Genomic DNA, 20,125 nt, shown 5'->3' on the forward strand with positions numbered 1-20,125 from the left:
GAGAATGGCATCACTGCCCACAAAACCTTCCAAGCCAGAAACTGGAAACCCCCAGAATAGGTCGTCTGTCATCAAATCCTGCCTCTTCCAGGCATAACTGTTGGGCAGGCACAGTCCTAGCTGCTTCTGTGTGTGTGAACTGAGTATGTGTCTGTATGTTGGGGGTGTGGTAGGCATCAAATTGTCCGTGAGTAGGAACTGATAGATCTGCCTCCATCCATCCATCCATCCATCCATCCATCCATCCATCCATCCAATCGTTCTTTTAACAGTCTACCCCATGCCTGGTCATCAGCAGTTCTGCCATGTGGATCTCAGGACAAACAAAGGACATGACGTCTAAAGGGGAGCCCAGGCATGCAGGGAGGCAGGCTTGTGGTATTTGAGAAAGACCTATGAGAGGACCTCCTCATGTTGTGTGAGGACTTCTGGAGAGCCAAAGTCCACTGACTATGGCATCAGACTGGGGGTAGTGCCAGCCAGGAAGGGTTCCCTGATGCCCCCTATTGGGTAAGAGGCCCCCCTCTGTACTTTTCTCTAAAGATCACCACAATAGACGTCACTATGTTATGGGTTGATCCTCCAGGCAGGACCAGGTTGAAGTCATCTTTGACTGAGTCAACCTCAGTCATCCCCAGAATCCAACACACAGATACACGAGTTGCTTTTAAAAGTCCTCACCAGGGGTGCCTGGGTGGCTCAGTCAGTTAAGGGTCCTACTTCAGCTCAGGTCATGATCTTGCAGTCTGTGAGTTCGAGCCCCATGTCGAGCTCTGTGCTGACAGCTCAGAGCCTGGACCCTGCTTCGAATTCTGTGTCCGCCCCCCCCTCTTTGCACTTCCCTGCTTGCACTCTGTCTGTCTCTCTCTCTCAAAAATAAATAAACATTAAAAAAAAAAAAGTCCTCACCAAAGTCAGAAAGTCTTCCTTTCTGCCCCAGTGGAACATTTCCTGTGTCTTGCTCTGCCCCACCAGGCCACCAGAGGTCAGTCAGGCCCAGGTGCCTGGGGCTCTGAGCTGCTCTCCCAACAGAGCTCTCAGCCCAGGCCAGCCCAGGCCAGCCCAGGCCAGCCCAGGAGAAGGAGAAGGTCTGGCAGCTCCGTATCCATGGTGATCGCATGTCCTTTCCCAAGTCCCAGTCCTTCCTGAGGGATACTCAAGGTGGGGGTGGGCGGGGCACAGAGGCTACCATTCCTCTCCCTCTCTCAGGCCCCCACTCCTGCCCAGGCCTGGCTACAGGACACCGGCACTGCTCACCTGTAGATCTTGCGGTAGGAGAGGTCACACCAGTAGATGCGATTGGTGGCAACTTCCACATCCAGTGCCACGACATTCTTGAGCATGGGGATGAGGCGTGAGTAGTCCCGCTTCACCAGATCGATCCTCCGCACTTCATGCCGGTTAGTGAAGATCAGGGACGGGCTTCTGCCGGCTGCCGTGCAGGAAGGTTGAGAGAAACGTTCAGTGCAAAAGGCAGGGAACTGCCACTCGATGGCTTGGGTGAGGCCTAATTTTCCTATAAAACGGGGCGAGGGGTGCAATTCCTGCCTCACAGCTCAGAGGAGCAGATGAAATATAGGTATGAAGAGCATAGGTACAAAGTACCATGTATAACAGGAGGATTTTCCTTCTCTTTATTAGACACAAACTCCCCCCAAATCTTCTATGACTGCCCACTTCGTTAGGCTCACACTGAAGGCCTTCTGTGGTGCGACCCCGAGCTCCCCTTCCAGCCTCATCAATCACCCCCTAACACACCTCGATTCCAGCCACCAGACCACCCGTCATTACCGAGCCATGGCAGTTTGGCCACCTCGGGCCTTTGCTAAAGTGGTCCCCTCTACCTAGCACGTGCTGCTCCCCAACTCCCCTGTGTAGGGCCCCACTGCAATAGTTCAAGGGGCAACATGAGCATTAAGTGTTCTAGAAAGAAGACTGAGGCTACAGTGTGAGGACAGACGTCAGAACTAGGGGGAGAGGTGAAAGAGGTGAGACTTGGGGAGGTCATCGTGAGTCTTCAGTTTAGGCACAGTGTGTGTGGGGACGTGGCAAGAGATGAAGATTCAGCGGTTGCCGGGGGCCAGATTTCGAAGAGTCCCATGAGCTGGGTGTGGAGTTTGTACTTTATTCTGAGTCGGTAGCAGGGGTGGGATGCGTGTTATGGCACAGGTCATATACGTGCAACAGAGACAACACATGACAGCCCGTGCACACACAAAACCCATTTTTAGATTTAGGATTATATTTTAGGAAGCTCGCTAGTAACCCAGACATTACTGGCTACTCAGTGTGAGGACCGCTGTGCCACAGGCCTGTTAGGACTAGCACCTAACTCTGGCTGCCACTTCTCCAGCCTGTTTTTAGATGTATCCGGCCACTCTCAGGTACCAGCACTGTCTGAGCGGCAACACGTGTCCCTGGAGTTGCGTGGGCCTTCTCCCTGTGTTTCAGCTGACACTTCTGCAGGCCACCTGGTCCCTGTCACTGTGCATCTGTGCCAAGCTGATGTGTTCCCTGGGGGCAGGGCAGGACTGGCACGGAGCCACGTGGGGTCTGGGCCTGTGACCCATGTGTGGATGGAGCAGGGTGGGAGTGAGAGGGAGGGTGCGGTACTGAAAGAGAGCACAGAAAAACAGGACTCCAGGTACAGGAAGGAGAAACAAGGAAAGCCAACCTCAAGGCCCTGCCATTGACTGTGCGATTTTCCTCATCCCAAAACGAGAGCAGGGGCACTATGCTGCGGAAGGCAGGAGCGGGCTTACGGGGTATCTTGAGGCGATTTTTACTGAGAGCTGCGTCCGTGACAGGAATCCAGTGTGCTGATGATCTGAGTTTTGTGTGACTGCACTTGAGATGTTCATTTGCGGGGGTCCGTGATTACGCGGCAGTTGGGTGGCATTGCCACTGCACGTATACAATTCAGGGTGTGGGTTACGTGCATCCCACGTGGGGTGAGAACAGGCCGCACGTTACGTGTGATGTGATGTGCACGTTGCATACTGTGCAGTTGGGGTGGTATGTTTTTGGGTTTGCTGGCTACAGGTCCATTACCGTGGCTGCTGTGCTGTTACAGTCTCTACACTGTGCATCGTATTAGTGCATCTGAACTCCAGACTCCTGTGTCCAACTGTCTCCTCACAACCTCTGCTTAGATGTCTAAGCAGTTTTCTTACCCTTAACATGCTGAAATCAGTCTAATATTCCCCCGAACCTGCTTCTCTCACTGTCTTCTCTCACCGTCTTTCCCAGCTCTGTAAATAGCAGTCCTGTTTTCCCAGTTGTTTGGCCAAAAACCTCAGCGTCATCTTTGACTCTTTTTTTCTCTCACGTCCCACATTCGATTGGTAAGTCCTGTCGTTCCAAAGAAACCCGGACCTTCAAAGTATGTCCAGTCTGTCTGCTTCTCGTTATTTGCACTGCAACATCCTGGTCCAAGCCACGCTCACCTCTCTTCTGGGTTATGGCAAAACCCACTTACATGGTTTCCCTGCTTCTTCCCTTGCCCCCTACAGTGTCCTCCTAGCACAGCAGCCAGAGGAAGCCTGTGAAAGTGTAAGGCACACCGTGTCCCTCCTCGACTCAAACCCCTCAAAAGCTTCCCCCAGACTTGGACTGAAATCAAGAGTCAGCCCTTACAACGGTCTAGAAGGCCTTTGTGATGTGCCCCGAGTCACCTCTCCAAATTTATCCCCTATGCTCCCTGCTCTACCTGCACTGGCTTCCATGCTATTATCTGAACACACCAGGCATGCTCCTGAATTAGGGCCTTTGCACTTTCTGTCCCTTCGGCCTGAAATGCAGTTCCTGCAGATACATGCATGGCTCCTTCCTTCACCTGCTCCAGGTCTTGACTCAAATGTCACCTCCTCATGAAGCAGAGGGCGTCCCTGACCACTCTACCTGAAACTGTAACCCACTGCCCTCCTGGGCCTCCCTCCCCGCTTCCCCACTTCGTATTTCTCTTTCACTGGTAGGCCCATCTGTCATGCACTGTATTTACTTATCAGATTTCTTGTCTGTCTCACTCACTAGGATGTAAGTCCCATGAGGACAGACAGGGATCTGTGTCTGTTTTGCTTCCTGCCAAATCCCCAATGCCTACAAGAATGTTAGGTGTTCACTATAAAGAATGGAATAGGATGGATTCAGCTGGCTGAGCTGACCCACGGGTAGCTCTGCCCAGGTCATGCGCTTTGTGTGGACCACCCGTGTTGTGTGTGTAGTCTGCATGGTCCAGCTCGGGTCTATACGTCGTGAGTGGTGCATGTGCAGTCTCTGTGGGCTACACTGGGTGACTCTGTGTGGGGTCTGTGTGGGTGTTAGTGTGGAATGCGTTGTGTGGATGACGTATACTTACAGTCTGAGCACTGTGTGTGTCACCTGCTTTCTGTGTGTGTATATGCACATGTGTACCCATCTGCTCCTCACATATGTGCAAGCACGCTGCTTTCTGTATCCTCGCAGAGCTGCCCCCTCGTCCCCCACCTTAGGGTGCCCATACCGACGGCCTTGCAGTTCTTGGTCAGCGTGTCCATCTCGTAACCCGGGTGGCACTCGCACTTAAAGTAGCCTTTGTAATTGACACAGATCTGGCTGCAGGCGTCTGGATCCTTACACTCGTCGATGTCTGTGGGGAGGAGCCCAGGTCAGAACTGGCAGGAGGATCTGCCTCCGCTCGGTGAGTGGGGGGGGAGGGGGGGGGTGACAGGAGGGTCTCACCGCCACAGGTCTTCTGGTCCAGGAGCTGGTAGCCTGCTGGGCACGTGCACTCAAAGCCAATCTTGAGGTCAGTGCAGATGTGGGAGCAGCCGCCATTGTTGTGCAGACACTCGTTCAGCCCTGGGGAAGGGACACAGGCTCCTGAGGGTCCAGGAGCCCAGGCTAGGGTGGGGGCAGGAGAGGGGTAGGGCCTAGAGCTGAAGCAGAGACTCAGGGCAGCGGGACTCCCACAGAACCAGGATGCTCTCCAACCTCACTGAGCCTCAGTCTCATGAACCGGGTGACTAGGGAAGAGGAGGCTCAGAGAGGGGGCAGGTCCTTGGTCAAGGCCAGACACAAAGACAGGGACAAAGTGGAAGCAGAACACAGGTCCTTTGCCTCCCAGACCAGAGCTCTGTCTACCAGAGGCAGCTTGGCTGCCTGAGTTCTTTCCTTTCACAAACACGTTTCTTACAAATCCTTCTTCCTTGTGACCTCATCGTACATGGACCACATCCAACTCTCAAGATACCCCAAGAACCCCTTCTGAAATGCCCTTGCTTAAATATCTCCAGCCTCATGGAGCCCACTTTCCTCCTAGGTAGCTGGTTCCACCTGGAACAGGCCATTATAAAGCTCCTCCTCACTGGACTGGCCTTCCTGAAGCTTCTGCTTCCACTCCAGCTTTACTGGGTGGGATTGGCCAGAGTCTGACGGCTCCCTCAGAATCTCCTTTAAAGTGCTAATTTGTGGGGGTGCCTGGGTGGCTCAGTCGGTTAAGTGTCTGACTTAAGCTCAGGTCATGAACTCACGGTTTGTGAGTTCAAGCCCCATGTTGGGCTCTGTGCTGACAGCTCAGAGCCTGGAGCCTGCTTTGGATTCTGTGTCTCCCTCTCTTTCTGTTCCTCCCCACTCTCACTTTGTGTGTGTGTGTCTCTCTCTCAATAAAGATTAAAAAAAATTTTAAGTGCTAATTTCTGGTGCCCTGCCATTCAAGCGCCTTCCTCTGGACACATTCCCTCTGTCCATGTCCCTCCCTGGCAGGGCCCAGTAGTCTGCCGTCCAGAGGGAGTCTGAACAACAAAGGCTGCCCCTACTGAGCTTGTGGTTATCTAAGACCCCAGGCTTTTTCTACATAGAGCTGCTGCTTGGTCAGTTCTCTCCCACCATGAAATACAATAGATTATTTCCACCTGCTCTCCTCTCAGCACCCGTCCCTCTTCCTACACTTAGCCACAGGCCTGGTCCCAGGAATACCAACTGCTACAAAGGGTGAAGGGATGCCAGGAGGTTACCTGGTCTCCTCGTCCTCCACCCCCTCATCCCCTCTGGCAGAATCCTAGGGGACGTCAAGGAGGCCAGGACCAAGGCTCACCATGTTCTCATAGCATCTTCTGAGCTTTGGAATCCCAGAAGGTGAATTCTGCAAGCCAAGAGAAGGTGCCATGCCATCCTTCTACCCACCAGGCTCGTGCACTGCCGCTCCAGCCAAGCCAAGCAGAGCTGAGCCCGCCATGGCCATGCACATGGCTGGACTGAGCTGCCCACCCCAGGCCATGCACAGCTGTGGGTGCCCCCACTCCAGCCTGAGCCATGCTTAGGGAATAGGGACCCCTTTACCCCTGGGCCTCCTCCTGTTTCCCGGGGACGTTGGTGGAACTGAAAGAACAAGATGACAGCAACCCCATGACTGGAGGATCTCGGGGTGACTCAGCCAGGCCCAGCCCTGGGAAGGCCCAGCCCAGTGGGGTGGGCGGTACCATGGCAACTTTGGGGTGGTCTGTGTGGGGATCCACCCCTGGGAATCTTCTGTCACTCCAAACCTTTCCTGCCCTCTCCCATACCGTATTATCCCCCCAGTGCTGTCCGTCCATCTGCTCACCACTCACCCACTGCCTCATCCATGCCCCCACTTGCTGCCCCCCTCTCCCTCTCTAGGAAGCTCCAGGTAGCAGCAACTCAACAGCTGTATTTACGGAGCACTTGCCAGACTGGCATGTGTCGGATGGCCCAGAAAAGGGAAAGCTCAAAGTGGCTCAGGCTTCTATGAAAGAGGAAAGCACAGAGTCCTCCAGGGCCGAGGTGCCTGGGGGCAAGAGAACGGGTCGTGGGTCCGGACTCTGTGGCCCCTGCTCTGGAAAAGCCAGAGCCGAGGCGGAGGCTGAAGGGCATGTCTGGGCCTTCCCAATTCTATCTAGCCTGGAGGCGATTGATTCTGCTGGGGGCCTGCAGGGGAGGAGGGGTGGTGGTCCAGAGGCCTGAGTGGCATCTGAGGCCCAGCAGGGAAGGAAGGGGCAGTGTCACCTTCCCCAGCACGTGCGCCTACCTGCATGCTCACACGCACCAGCTCATGTGCAAAGGCACCGACAGGCCCATGGACTCCACAGACACATTCACACAGATGCGGGGACACGCAGAGACACGAGATGCGGTTCCCTTGCCTCACTCAGAGGAGGAGCCACGGACACAGATACTGGCCTCTCACCAGCACAGAGACACAAATACATGCGTACACACTTCTCTCAGGTATGTCATGCAAAAGATCAGAAAGAAGAGATTTAGTAGGTTAGTGTCCCTGGTGAACTCCCAATCTGGGCGGGGTGGGGGGTTAGGCTCCGTTGCTCCCACTTCTCTATCCTCTTTTCCCTAGGCTTCTTCTTCTGGAACTTTACCTGGGAGGGCCCTTGGCGGAGGGGTGGGGGCAGGAGGGCCCGAGAGGAGAATCTGTCCTGCAAGCTTAGGTGGAGCCTGAGTGACCTTCACCCAACCACTCTTCCATTCAAAATCAAGTTTTAAATCTCAAAAAGGGGTGGAAATATGCCACTCCTGGGGAGTTCTAGAGAATGAAACCCCCCTGAGTGCCCAGGATGGGAGATGCTGGGTAGAAATGAGTCTGCCAGGAAGGGAGGGTCCGATCTAGGCTCTGTCCTCCCAGGAACCCTCTGTTCAAACCCCTGACCTTGGCAATAAACCCTCCTGGAGCCCACACTGGGTTTCCAGCATGTTCAGTGGGATGTTCACTTCACCTACAGCCCAGACCCTCCTGTTCTTTTTGGCTTGGAACACACCCTGACAGCTGTAGTTATTAGGACCGTTGCCTCATTCTGCCCCTCACTCACGCCCAGCCTGTTAAGTCTTGTCTCCCAGATTGTCTGAGCTCCTCCTCGGGGTCAGGTTGGTGCCACCTTCTGCTGATTGGTCTGCCTTATCCTCACCCCAGGCCTGGCCTGAGCCAGGTGGCCCTGGGATCCACTTCAGTTGGCCACCTGCCTGCTGTCCCCTACCTCTCCCTCTGCAGGGGGCTGGCTGGGAGGCCTCAGAGGCCAGGGCCCTGGCTAAGTCAGGAGGGCAGAATTACTGAGGAAGAAAGTTTCAGAGTGAGCACATACTCAGAGGTCTGAACGCGGAAGGAGTGAGGAGGAGAGTCCGAGTTTGTGAGAGGAAGCATAATTGAGCATCCGGATTGGAAAGAAAAGGCAGTTCGACTTGTAGAGATGCAGAATGAGGCCCCAAAGGCAAAGAGCCCCGTCTGAGGCCACAGGACAGCCCACAAGTCCAGAGAGAGGGTGAGAACAGAACGTGTGCAGTATGGCGGGCACAGGCCTCCACCAGGATGCCAGGAGGGGGTGGGGGGGGGGGATTAGTCCAGCATCCAGAAGTAGACAGGTACTGTACCACACTCTTTCAGAGGCTCATCCGACCAGTCCCGGCAGTCCCTTTGAGCATCACACACTTTCCCGCCGTCCACGCACTCGCCACTCTTACACTGAAATCTGCGGGGACCCTCACATGTTGACTCTGTCGGGCCGGACAAGAGAGTGGACAGGATCTGTGAGACCTTGGGCAGGGAGGGCTGGGCTGGGCCAGGTCCCTGGGAGGTGAGCAGAGCTCCAGCCCCAGTCCTCCTGGTCTCTACAGGGCCCAGGACAGACAGTTGAATACAGGGCTGGTGGGAGCTCTGTTCATAGAAGTACAGGACCCCAGGGATAATCAGGACGCCTAAGTGTCATCTAGCTGGGCAGGGCTAGAAGGTGGCGGTGTCTGCACCTGATCTGGCAGTACTGGGGCCCTGAGAGGGAAAAATGGGAGCCCTGTGGAGATCCTGGGGGCTAGACTGACCATCTGAAGGAGACCTGTGCCCTAGAGACCCTGCATCGGGGAGGCTGCCTCACTGCCCAACCCTTTATCCATTTCCCCAGATGACCCAGGGTCAGGGTCCCAGAGAGTCATCTGAGAATTAAGGAGGCTCCCAGCAGGGGACTGAGCTTCTTCTCATTCTGGGAAGGAAGCCACTTGGAGGCTTGAGTGTGGACAAATGGTGGGGGCTGGACTTCCTGCAGTGTCTTTTCACATCCCCCTAGGCCTCTTTCAGTGTTTTGTGAAGTCCAAAATCTGCCAAAATCTGGTTCTGGGGCTAGTAGGCCTCCAGGGAGTAAATCTGGGTAATTTAGGGGGCAAGGGATGCTCCGAGGGAAGACACAGCTCAGGGACCGAGGGGAGATCTCTCCAAACTCTGCTCTCTCTGGAGCCTGGGAATGCTCAGGCCTCTTCTTCGAGGAGGATGTTCCCCTTTGCCCCCAACTCCACGCACCCTGCAAGCAGCCAGCTTCGTCACTCCCGTCCAGACAGTCCTGTTCCTGGTTGCAGCGCTTGATTGTAGGGACACACGTCCCATCCCCACACTGGAACTCATCCCCACGGCAGGTCCCCAGTGCTGCCAGGAGAGGGCAAGGAAGGAGCGTCAGGGCCAACATGGTGTTGGAAAAGCTCTCCTCCCCCAGGCCCAGCCCCCATCCACCCCTGGCAAGAACAGAACCAGTGGCTGAGCTTGGGAGTCCTGACAGGACACCTGGCCAAGGCACTTCCAGTATACAGATGGGGAGACTGAAGCTCAGAGAGGGGGAAGGCCTCACCCAGGATCACACAGCACTCTGGCTGGCAGAGCCAGTCTAAAACTCAGGTCTCCTGTTTTCCCATCCACTGCCTCTCCCCAGGGCCACCCGTCTACGCCGACACGTTGCCTTCTTTTGAGTGTTGGTGTTCATTGGTTAATAATTTCATCCCTTCGGCAAACCCTTCCTGAGTGCCCACTGCATGCGGGGCACTATGTGGGGTGTGGGGAACCCAGAGACTACTGAAGGGCTCTCCATCCTCTAGGAGCTCAAGGGTGCCACAGGGGGGTGGGGGTGGGGGTGCTGAGGAATGCACAGACGACACCACAGAGTTGGCCACGCTGTAGGATAGGGTGGTTCAGGGTAGCCCAGGGGGAGAGACCCAGCCCAGCTGGGAGGATTGAGGCCTTGAAGGACAAGCAAGCCCAGCAGGTAAGGAGGGTTGGGGGAGCTCCTGAGTGTATCAAGGTCTCGGGCATTGGAGCCAGCGGGCAGGGAAGGGTAGGGGTGGGAGGCATGACAGGGAGGGCAAGACCAGAGAAGACCCTTGACCTGTGGGGTTAGACCTGAGCCGCGCAGCTTTAGAGACTTGGGGACCTCAAACAAGACTCCACCTTCCCCAAGCCCACGCCCCACCGTAACCCAGGTAACCCGGGCGGGCGGGGCAGGCGCCCCGGAAGCCCGCACATCTGGCCTGCCGGAAGGGGGCAGCGGGGCCGCGCAGGGGCCGCGCAGTACGGGGGGCGGGGGCTTACGGCAGTCGGCCTCGTCCGACTTGTCCTTGCAGTCGCGGTCGCCGTCGCAGCGCCAGCCCAGGTGCACGCACTCGCCGCTGCGGCAGGCGAACTGGGCGGCCGCGGCGCAGGAGGCGGGCGCGGCGGTGGCCCCGGGGCCCGCACGGCCGCACAGCTCGGCCGCCTCGTCCGAGCGGTCCTCGCAGTCGAACTGACGGTCGCAGACCCAGCGCTCGGGGATGCAGGCGCCGCCACCGCCGCCACCACCGCCCCCGCAGCGGAACTCGCGGGGCCCGCAGGCCGGGTCGGCGCAGCCGCGCTCGTCGCTGCCGTCGCCGCAGTCGTCGTCGCCGTCGCACACGAACACGGCGGCCAGGCAGGAGCGGTTGCTGCACTGGAACTCGTGCGGGGCGCACACTGCGCGGGACAGAGAGCCGGGTCGGCCCGGCGCCCCGGCCCCGCTGCAGGGGCCCTGACCCTCGCCCACCGGCCGCATGCGCTCTGCGGGGCCCGACGGTGGACGTGCCGTCAGGGACTGCACAGGGGGCTTCCAATCCGGGGCCATGCAGGGGGGTCTTGGGCAACACGCTTGCCCTCCCTTGAGCCTCCGTAGCCTCACTGGGAGCGAGAATTCCCGTCCCGCCTCCAGCATGGCGGTGGGGCTAGGAGCGCTTCCGCGGCAGGGCACTGCCTGTCTTGAAGGGCCTTGTGATGTTCCTAGGGAATACCTAACGTGACACTGACCTTTCCCAGGTAACGAGGTCTGGAGCTGTCTCCTAACAGCACAGCTCCAGGCCCCTTCCCCCCACCCCCCACCCCCCTCCCTGGCCCGCACTATCCCAGTTAAGTCCCCTGGCCTGGCATCCAAGGTCACTGGCACGGAACCACTGCTCTACCCCAACACCTCACTCCTGCACACACCGTGGCTTCAGCCATACTAGACTATCTGCCCACCTGCTCACTTCCAGGTCTTTGCCCAAGCTGTTCCATCTGCTGGGTGCTCACCTCTTGCCCACCACCGTCTCAATTTCACAATGAGGAGTTCTCATCGTTCAGGGGCCCCAATTCCACCTCTTTCACAACACACTTTGGCTCTCCTACTTGGGAAGCCTCCCTCCACCTCTGCTTTCCTTTCCGGTGCCCTTCACAGCATGCTCAAGTGTCTGGGCCTGATGACCTTCTCTGTCTCCCTTGTGACAACCGCATGGACAGGTTCTGAGACTGACCCAGCTTCGTCCTGAGGGCCTGGCACAGAGCTCCGGGCAGTGCACGGTGTGGAGCGGATGGATGCTGGACCAGCCCAGGTGTGAGGGGTAACTAAGGGATGTGCAGTAGTTAAGGGCATAGGTCACTGGCCCTGCCTGGGGCCCTGGGCTTCCTCTCTCTGGTGAACTGCTCGGTTCAGAGCCTGGGAGGGCCTTGGAGACCACCAGCCCAACCACTAGTTTACCGATGGGGAAACTGAGGCCCAGAGAGGAGCAACTTGCCCAGGGTCGCACAGAACCAGAACTCAGGTTTGGGGCTCTTCTCTCCTACTCTGACCCCTCTCAGCTTTCTGGTTTTCTCCTCTTTTCCTGGAGTGTAAGCTGTTTTCCGAGCAGCGACCTCTTCACCTTTGCCTACTTCATTCCTTACACGGAGGCCATGAAAAAGCGTGGGGAACCAGGTGGGACATGAATGCAGTGGCTATGGCCTTGGGTAATGTGGTGGTGGCAGCAGCACCAGATCTCTCCACATGGGGGCGCCAAGAGTCTGTTTTAATTTTCTGATAGAAAAACGTCATTTTTCATTGTTATTGGACATAAAATAGAATGATGTCTTCAGTTTCACAATGTAGGCGGCTCCTCACGTGTTGCTGACGGCTCTATCAAGTTTCTGACAGTTGCTTTTTTCCCCCCTTCTGGGCTTTTGGGATGTTGGGGCACTGGTGGGAAAAGCACACATTACCTTGTGGTGTCTGCCCCTCAAGATTACTCAGATGCCTAGATTAGCTCCCTTCTTTCCTGCCAGACTCAGCTTGCACATGTCTGGGGGGAAGGACTCACTAAGTTTAGCTTTCTGGGAAGATGTGCTTCTTTATTCTGAGTTCTCCCTGAGGTTCAAAGCTGACAGCAATATCGAGAGCCATATTCTCAGATCTGCATCCAGAGACCCCACTCCCAGCACTCACAAATGGAAGCAGCTCTGAGGGAGGAGAGAAGGAGAATTCTTCCTCTGCCCAGGTGGTTGGGAGCTATAGCAGAGACACTCAGTGAGACCTTCTAACCCCTCCCCTCACCTCCCCATCTCCCTCCCAAGACGTGCCCTAGTTAGAGATACTCCCACCCTGTGCAATAGGGGCTGATGGCCCTTAGAGCTGGGGAAACATCTGATTATGGGTGGGTAAGGAGGGAAGTGGATTTTCATTGGCCAGCGAAGCTCCGCAAAATCATCACAGCTGAAGAAACAGGCCAATGCCATCACCAGGGCTTTGAAACTGCTGGCCCCAGCCAGGATCTCCCCCCATACCCAGATGCTTCCTGCTTCAGACACCTCAGAACTCCAGACTTGGAATCTAGAATGCTGTGACTCAAAAGGCTCCAGAGAGCTGGCATTTCCTCTGGGCTAGGGAGGATGGAGAGGATGTAAATATAGAGGCTGGTGGAGGAAGTGGGGTAGGAGGCAGTGGTGGGTAAGTGCCTGGCAAAAGCCCCCATAATACTGCAAACCACCCCTATCTCAGCCCAGCCTTGCAGCCTCGTTATCGACAGCCAGTCTGTCTCCCCTATTAATCATGAGCTCCCAGAGGGAGGAGCGTGTAGGATTCACCTCATCATCCTTTCAGAGCCTGGCTCCAGGCCTGGCACACAGGAGGTGTCCATCGAATGGAAACAAGCATAGCCCCACTGGCCCAGGACCTGCTGGCCTGCTCCCTGGGAAGGAGATAATCCTGTGTTTGAAGCTCAGTGATGTGGAACTACCCCAATGACCACTTCCATCTGTCCCTGCCGAGGTTGCTGGGGATGTCTTCTCTGCCCTGTGACATTCGAGCTCACCAGTCTGAGATTTCAGCATCAGACGTCCTTCACACTTCAGGAGTCTGCCCCTCCCCCCGGCACCACCAGTGCCCTGGCCCAGGCGGCCACCATTACTTGCCACGTCCCGGCTCTGGCCCCCTGCCCTCGCTCGGAGGTTGGTGGAGACGGATGGAATGGATGAGCAGATGTCAGATATGGTAGAAGTACTCCTGGGCTTGGCTATCGAGAGCTGGATTTGAATCTCAGTTCCATCACTCAGCCTCGGGTGCTTTTTCCTCACTTGTCTGAGCCTCAGTTTCCTCACCCGTAAAATGGGAATGATCATGGCTGCTCGTGAGGTGGTTGTGAGGATGAAAGCAGGAAATGTCTCTCCAGAGCGCCTGGCCATTACTAGTGTCCTGATCGTTACCCTTTGCTCTCCACCCACTGAGCCCCGGAGAGAAGGCCCCTCCCAGAAGTGGCTGCTGCTCGCCAGTGCTGCCTGACCCCCTTGTAGACCCCGCGACCTAACCCAACTCACAGGTGGCACAGCCGGCCTCGTCCGCTCCGCTCTCACAGTCCTTCTCCCCGTCGCAGCGCCACGAGGCGGGCACACACTTGTGGCTGGCAGGTCCACAGCTCAGCTTCTCTGCGGGACACACCTGTTTGGCTGTGGAGACAGACACAAGGGCATGGCTTAGGCAAGGGGGACACAGGGCATGGTGCCAACCAGTCCTACTGCCCGACTCCGGCCACCTGGCCTGAGCCCCTGGGGATCCGTCAGGGCCCTCCTGCCCAAGGTCCCGGTTTCTTCATCTGAGAAGCAGCCACTGTCTGCCCCTGAGACCCTCCGAATTCTACATCCGATCCCACCACTCCCTGTCTAACGCCCTTTCACGGGCCCCTGGCCCCTGGCACTCAAGCCTCCCTGACTGCCTCACCAGCCCCACCTCCCTCCCTCCAAAGCTCCCCTTTCAGCTCCAGCAACGCAAAGCTGCGCGCTTCTCTGTCATCTCCCCTCTGTGTGCCCTGGGGTGAAAAATATACTCCAGTTTAGCCTCGGTTTGGCTTCCAGATCAGTGACTCGGCGATCTGAACCTGTGGATTTGGAGGGCTCACCAAAGCCCCAAGAGCTCCCTCGGTGCAGCCCACCCCCTCCTGGCTGCTCCCCCAGCAGTGGTGCCGAGCCCGCTGTTGCGAGCAGTGCTGTGCGGCAGGGCCCAGCGGGACCACACAGCTATAATTACTGCAGCCGCAATCAGAGGCTGACTCAATCAGGGGCCTGAAGCCCCAGGGTTGATTCTCAATTTGGAACAAAGAATGAGAACCCTGATCAGAGCTGGGGACGGCGCTCATCCTGAGCGTCCCTGGATGAGCCACGTGACAGACCCAGCTGTGGTAGATGCATTTCGGACCTCCATGGCTGGCTCCCTACTACCTTCCAGGGTGTAAACTCAGTCGTCTCTAGGATGTGCCAGGCACCGAGCTAGGCACTCATTTCATCTTCACAAAAACCCAGCAGGGCGAGGATTATGTCGAGGCCTCCAGCTCGGAGGTCGAGTGCATGGGCTCCGGAACCTGGCTTGCTGGGCATTAATTCAGTCACTCACTGGCTATGTGACCTTGATCAACAGTCCTCACCTCGGTGCCAATAGATGGGGGAGGATACTATTCCTTGGCCCACAGGATTGTTATGACTCCCAAGTTAACGTCTGTAGGGCACTTAGAAGCACGCTCGGCCCAGTGCTCACTTATGATTATGCACTCTCCTCCAAATGAACAGAGGAGCACTTGTCTCTTCACTCAGCGAGTATCTATTGGGTACTGCTGTGTACCAGACATGGTGGTAAGCCCTGGGTGCTAGTCACACAGCTGGTAAGAACTGAGCGGGGACTCAAAGTCAGCTGTGTCCGATGCCGGGCACTTGGCACAGTCCACTGCACCTGCAGGCAGAGGTCACTCTTGCCTCCCCCTTCAACTTCGCTCTCTCATCCCCGACCAGGTCCCCTTTCTCTGCTTCCACAGCAGGGAGGAAGTGGCACAGGAGATGGAGAAAAGGGCAGATAAGATGGGAGAGGGGGCAGCTGTTTGAGGAAGGGCCCCCAGACACTACTATACCAAGGGACAGGAGTACCTTGGACCCCAGAGTTATCCGTAGGAATAGATGTCATGAAATACGAGGCACCCTGCTGGGAACACAGGATTCACAGGATTCATTTTATGGAAATTCCACTTCCCAAAACTGTTGCATAGAGCCCTAGAGAGCGCTGACACTCAGATCTTCTACAAAGACTGCCTTGCGGGGCGCCTGGCTGGCTCAGTCAGTTAAGCGCCCAACTTCGGCTCAAGTCATGATCTCGCGGTCCATGGGTTCCCACGTCAGGCTCTGACAGCTCAGAGCCTGGAGCCTGCTTCGGATTCTGTGTCTCCCTCTCTCTCTGCCCCTCCGCCACTCCTTCTCTGTCTCTGTCTCTCTCTCTCTCAGAAATAAATAAACATTAAAAAAAAAAAAAAAAAAAGACATTCTGCAAAGGCTGCCTTGGGGCAGGGTGTAGGGTGGTGAAGGAGGTCTGGCAGCTGGGAGGTGGGGCCCTTCCGGAGCACCTCTATTACCCCTGCACTGTAGGACCCCAGTACGCACAAGAGGGAGCTGAAGCCGACCAGTGTTTCCCAGATTCCTGACTGTAGGGTGGGGTGTGGGGGCTGTGGGAAAAGCAGGTTCCTGGGCCTGGCTCAACTTAGGCTGAATCCAGACTTTGAGGGCAGAGCCCAGGAATCTGCATTTCAGTAACGCTCTTCAACCCCTGGTGATTCCCATGCACCCCATTTGAGAACCACTGGGTTAACATTCTGCAAGTCTAAAAGATATAGGATATGTTATCCGTTTTAAATTCACTCCTATAAAAGCGATAGAAGCATTCTATATGCGTGCAAGCTCCCGAGAGAGCAATGAGACAGAGGGACGAGGTGACCGTTTACCCCTGAGCCAGGCCTCAGGAAACAGAACTTCACGGGGAGCTGGAAGGAAGCCGTATTTACTGAGCACCCACGGTGTGCCAGGCTACTTCATTTTCTCATTTCACCCTCACCCTCCCAGATGAGCAGACCCTGCAGGATAGAGGTGCCAGCTCCAAGGGTGCCATTCACAAAGATCTTCATAGCAGCACCCCTGGGGTAGAGCAGGGCAGCAGGCCTTCAGGTAAGCACTCCATTCTGCAGATGAGGAAATGGGCTCAGAGAGACCAAAGAACTGGCACAAAGATGCACAGCAGGTGAGAGGCAGAGGCAGAGAGGCTTCTGACTGAAGCCTGCCCTTTCCATCAAAGCCTGCACGCCCCCGTGGATGGAGAGGTAGACTGAACTGGCCCCAAACTCTACACCCAAAAGCCCAGGTGACTGAAATGGCCCTTGACCGTCCTCCCTACCTCTCGGGGCCTGGTTCTGCATACCCCAGTGCAGCAGGCAGCCGCTTGAACTTTTAATGAATATTTATATAGTTAATTGCATAACCTTTCAGCAAGGACAATGATTAAACAATCCGTCTGCTTCCTTTCTTTATAATTAATAAGACATTTGCTGTGTCCTTAAATAGACAGCTCTAATTATAGGCTGCGGAAGATTCAGCAGTGCCTGACACCAGCCCTCGTACCCACCCTCAAAGAGCCAAGACACCGTCCTGGAATGCTAGGACCCAAGAGGTCACATCGAGGAACACCCACTATAGTGACAGCAGTCAGAGACCCAGCGAGGGGAGGGACCTGCCTAGGCTACTGAATATCAGGTATTCCAACCACCTCTCTCTCCTAGAACCTCACCGTCTCTGTTGTAATGCAGCTCTTCCCCGAAGCTAGCAGGCGAACCTCGCTTTCCAGGCTCCTGGGTCAGGCCTCCTCACTGCCTAGCCCCAGGAGGCTGGTCCGGGCTGGCGTACAATATCCCCTTATGAGGCGAGTGCTCTTACCACCTCCATTTTACAGACGAGGAGAGCAGAGCCCGGAGAGGGTACGTTGTTGGCTCAGAGTCTTGTGGAGAGAGGCAGAGATGGACTTTGAGCCCAGGTCTCTTACCTCCAGACACACTGCTTAACTTACTGCACTTAACCACTGCCCGTGAGAAAAGCAGGCCCCATGGGTCCCCACCAGCACCTCTGGGCTGGAGAGGGATCACCAGAGGAAGGAGGCTCCCTGGGCCTTTCCTCAGGTGGGGACCGCGACATGGCCACCTATTGTCCACTTTCGGGATAACTGAAGCCAGAGTTCCCCCCGACCCCGCCCCAGGCAGCACAGTGCAGGACAAGGAGCATGAATGTGTTTTGGAGTCGTGCACACCTAGGTCCAAAACCATCTATTAACATGAAGCAGGTCAGCAAGTCACTTAACCTCTCTGTACCAAGGTTCGACCTGAAAATAGGGTAACATAATCCCCTAGAGTTGGTAGATGGTTTAAATGAGGAAACATGGAAATCTCTACACTCAGAGCCTGGAACAAACTCAGAAACCAGTTGCCCCTGTTTAATGAAAGGCAAACGCACGGTGCTGGGAGGGCCCCGGTCTCGTTCCTGGGGGTGCACATCATCAGAGTCCACATGGCCCACCACGATGACGCGCTCTACCCAAACGCCTCTCTCTGAGAAAGATGCCCCGAGGAATGCCTTGGCTTGCTGTCAAGCGTCCCAGAGGTTCTGAGAGGCAGGAGGAAGAACCCCACCATCTCTCAGATACCAGGAATCCTCCAACGCCAGCAAGGGCGTGAAATTGCATGCTGGAGTGGCTGTAGGCATTATCAATTCCCAGAGAATCCTGCCCCAGAAATCTAATCCATTTTAATTTATGACTTCACAAATTAATAAAAAGAGAAATGTCTGTCGAATAAAAGAATGAAGGTGTTTGATGGCCGCTTAGTGAGCGAGACGTCTGTGGTGTCAGGTCATGTGAGGCTTAGGGGCAGACGACCTCCAGATGGGGATGGGCAGCTTTAGGAGGGCCAGGGACTAACGGGGTGGAGGCTACCAGTGTCCTGCTGCTGGCAGGAAGCAAGGCATGGGGTCATCCCGTCATACAGGAGAGGTGGCCACACCCAGCTCCTTCCCATGGGCTCAGGTGAAGTCCTTCTAGCTGGTCAGCCTCTAACTGGCTAGGTGATCTCCAAAAACCTCCAGGCCTCCACTTACTGATTTATGGTAGGAAAGTATACTTCCTGATGGTTCATCAGTAAGGTCCCCCTTCCAGTGGAAAGGTTCTAAGACGATGAACAAAATCCCATTTTCAGTGATCAGTACCCAAAGTTGCAACTCACTCACCTTGGACCAACCTCCCCACCCCTACCCTGTACCCCTCCCATCATGTGCCTGGAGGTGGGTGAGAAGCTGTCTCCAATCAAGTGAGCTATAATTAGAGCTAAAATGCTACTTTCATTAGGCAAATGTCCCAGGCTTTCCTACTGTGACTCTTGGCCGTATCTGATAGACACAAAACCCAGAACCAGAAGGAAGGAGAGCCAGGAGAAATCCCAGCCAGCTAAGGGCAGATGACATAGTGGGGGAACACAAGAACATGGGGACCTGCTCCCAAATGCCTTTCCCTCTCTATGCAGACCTCCTACTTATTCTAAAATGTGAAATTGGTGTATGTGGGAGAGAGAGACTGGGATCAAGATGCAGTAATAAAAGTAGCATTGCCGTTTACTCCAGCACTGATGCTTTGCCACATTTTTTTCATTTTATCCGTGTAACCCCATAAGGCAGGTGCCATCACTCCATTTTACAGATGAGTAAACTGAGCCGTAGGGAGACTGGACAACCTGCCTGAGGTCTCACAGGACCTGGACCCAAATATATCACACAACCAAACCCACTATACTTTACTATTGCCTGGAATCTTTCTTTGAGCTGGCATAGTCCTTAGGAACCTGGTAGGCTATAGAGGCGAACCTGGTAGGCTGTGGAGGTTGCTATGGCAACACCAGTTATATGAGCGGTGGGTCAGCCACCAAGTTCCCCATTTGGTGGGGAGGCAGTGAGCAAGCCTGCTACCAGGTCCTGCTGCCCCCAATTCTGCCTGTCCCTTGAAGTCCCACTCTGGCCCACCTCCTCCAGGCAGCCCTCCTTACCCACAGGCCTTGCCTGCCCCTGACCAATGTAACTTGACACAAGAAGTGGGATCCTGGGCCTTGTGCCCCGGCTGGGACAAGGAAGGTGCTAGGAGTCCAGGAATCTTAGATCATGGTCTTTGGAATTATGAGACGTTAGAAACTGAGGCCTGAAGAGGGATGGGAAAGTGTGCAGGATCTCACAGCAAATTCACTGGGAGAGCCCAGAGGAGAGCTGGGCCTCCCAACTCCCAGGGTGCAGCCTTGAGTCCTGCTCCCACGGGCACTCCGTCAAGCCTGAGAGCCTGACGAGCCCACTCGTCTTCTATCACAGAAGGCCGACCAGCCACAAGCAACCTGTGTGTCCTGGAAGCAAAGCCCCCAACTTCTCTGGGCCTCTAGTAATTCAACTGTAGGCACAAAGCAGACGTGGGAGGCAGGAGGGGGGAGGCTGGAGAGCCCCTGCCAAGGGATAGATAGGAAGGCAGCAACTGCTAGAGGGAGAAAACCAGAGGGAAACGTGGGGCCGGGCAGGGAGGAGAGGGGGGCGAGAGGGAGGATGAGGAGAGGGGCAGGCAGAGGAGGGAGGCGGTCCAAGACAGCAGGGGTGGAGAGGGCTCCGGAGATAGGGTAAGGGAAAATGAAAATGGACACTCACACAAGGAGGCAGAGACACAGGGGAAGGGGGAGCCTAGCTCTCAGGCAGCAGGACAGACCC

At 55.8% G+C, this 20,125-nt stretch overlaps 1 protein-coding gene across 8 annotated transcripts in view; it reads right to left on the reverse strand.

The window, feature by feature from the left end:
- LRP8 (LDL receptor related protein 8) overlaps nt 1-20,125 on the reverse strand; it is a 79,329-nt gene that overhangs the window by 21,455 nt on the left and 37,749 nt on the right. For 2 of the 8 annotated variants that reach the window (XM_045477454.1, XM_045477457.1), the window contains exons 4-10: nt 13,862-13,990; nt 10,346-10,741; nt 9,290-9,412; nt 8,374-8,496; nt 4,720-4,839; nt 4,502-4,627; nt 1,258-1,432 (exon numbers count right to left, since the gene is read on the reverse strand). In XM_045477454.1, coding sequence (XP_045333410.1) covers nt 1,258-1,432; nt 4,502-4,627; nt 4,720-4,839; nt 8,374-8,496; nt 9,290-9,412; nt 10,346-10,741; nt 13,862-13,990 — 1,192 coding nt within the window. Of the gene's footprint in view, nt 1-1,257; nt 1,433-4,501; nt 4,628-4,719; nt 4,840-6,318; nt 6,358-8,373; nt 8,497-9,289; nt 9,413-10,345; nt 10,742-13,861; nt 13,991-20,125 lie in introns of all 8 variants that reach the window. The other 6 variants (XM_045477456.1, XM_045477458.1, XM_045477460.1 and 3 more) reach the window with 4 other exon arrangements.

This window comes from Leopardus geoffroyi, chromosome C1, assembly GCF_018350155.1.
Source record: "Leopardus geoffroyi isolate Oge1 chromosome C1, O.geoffroyi_Oge1_pat1.0, whole genome shotgun sequence".
NCBI classification, from domain to species: Eukaryota; Metazoa; Chordata; class Mammalia; order Carnivora; family Felidae; genus Leopardus; species Leopardus geoffroyi.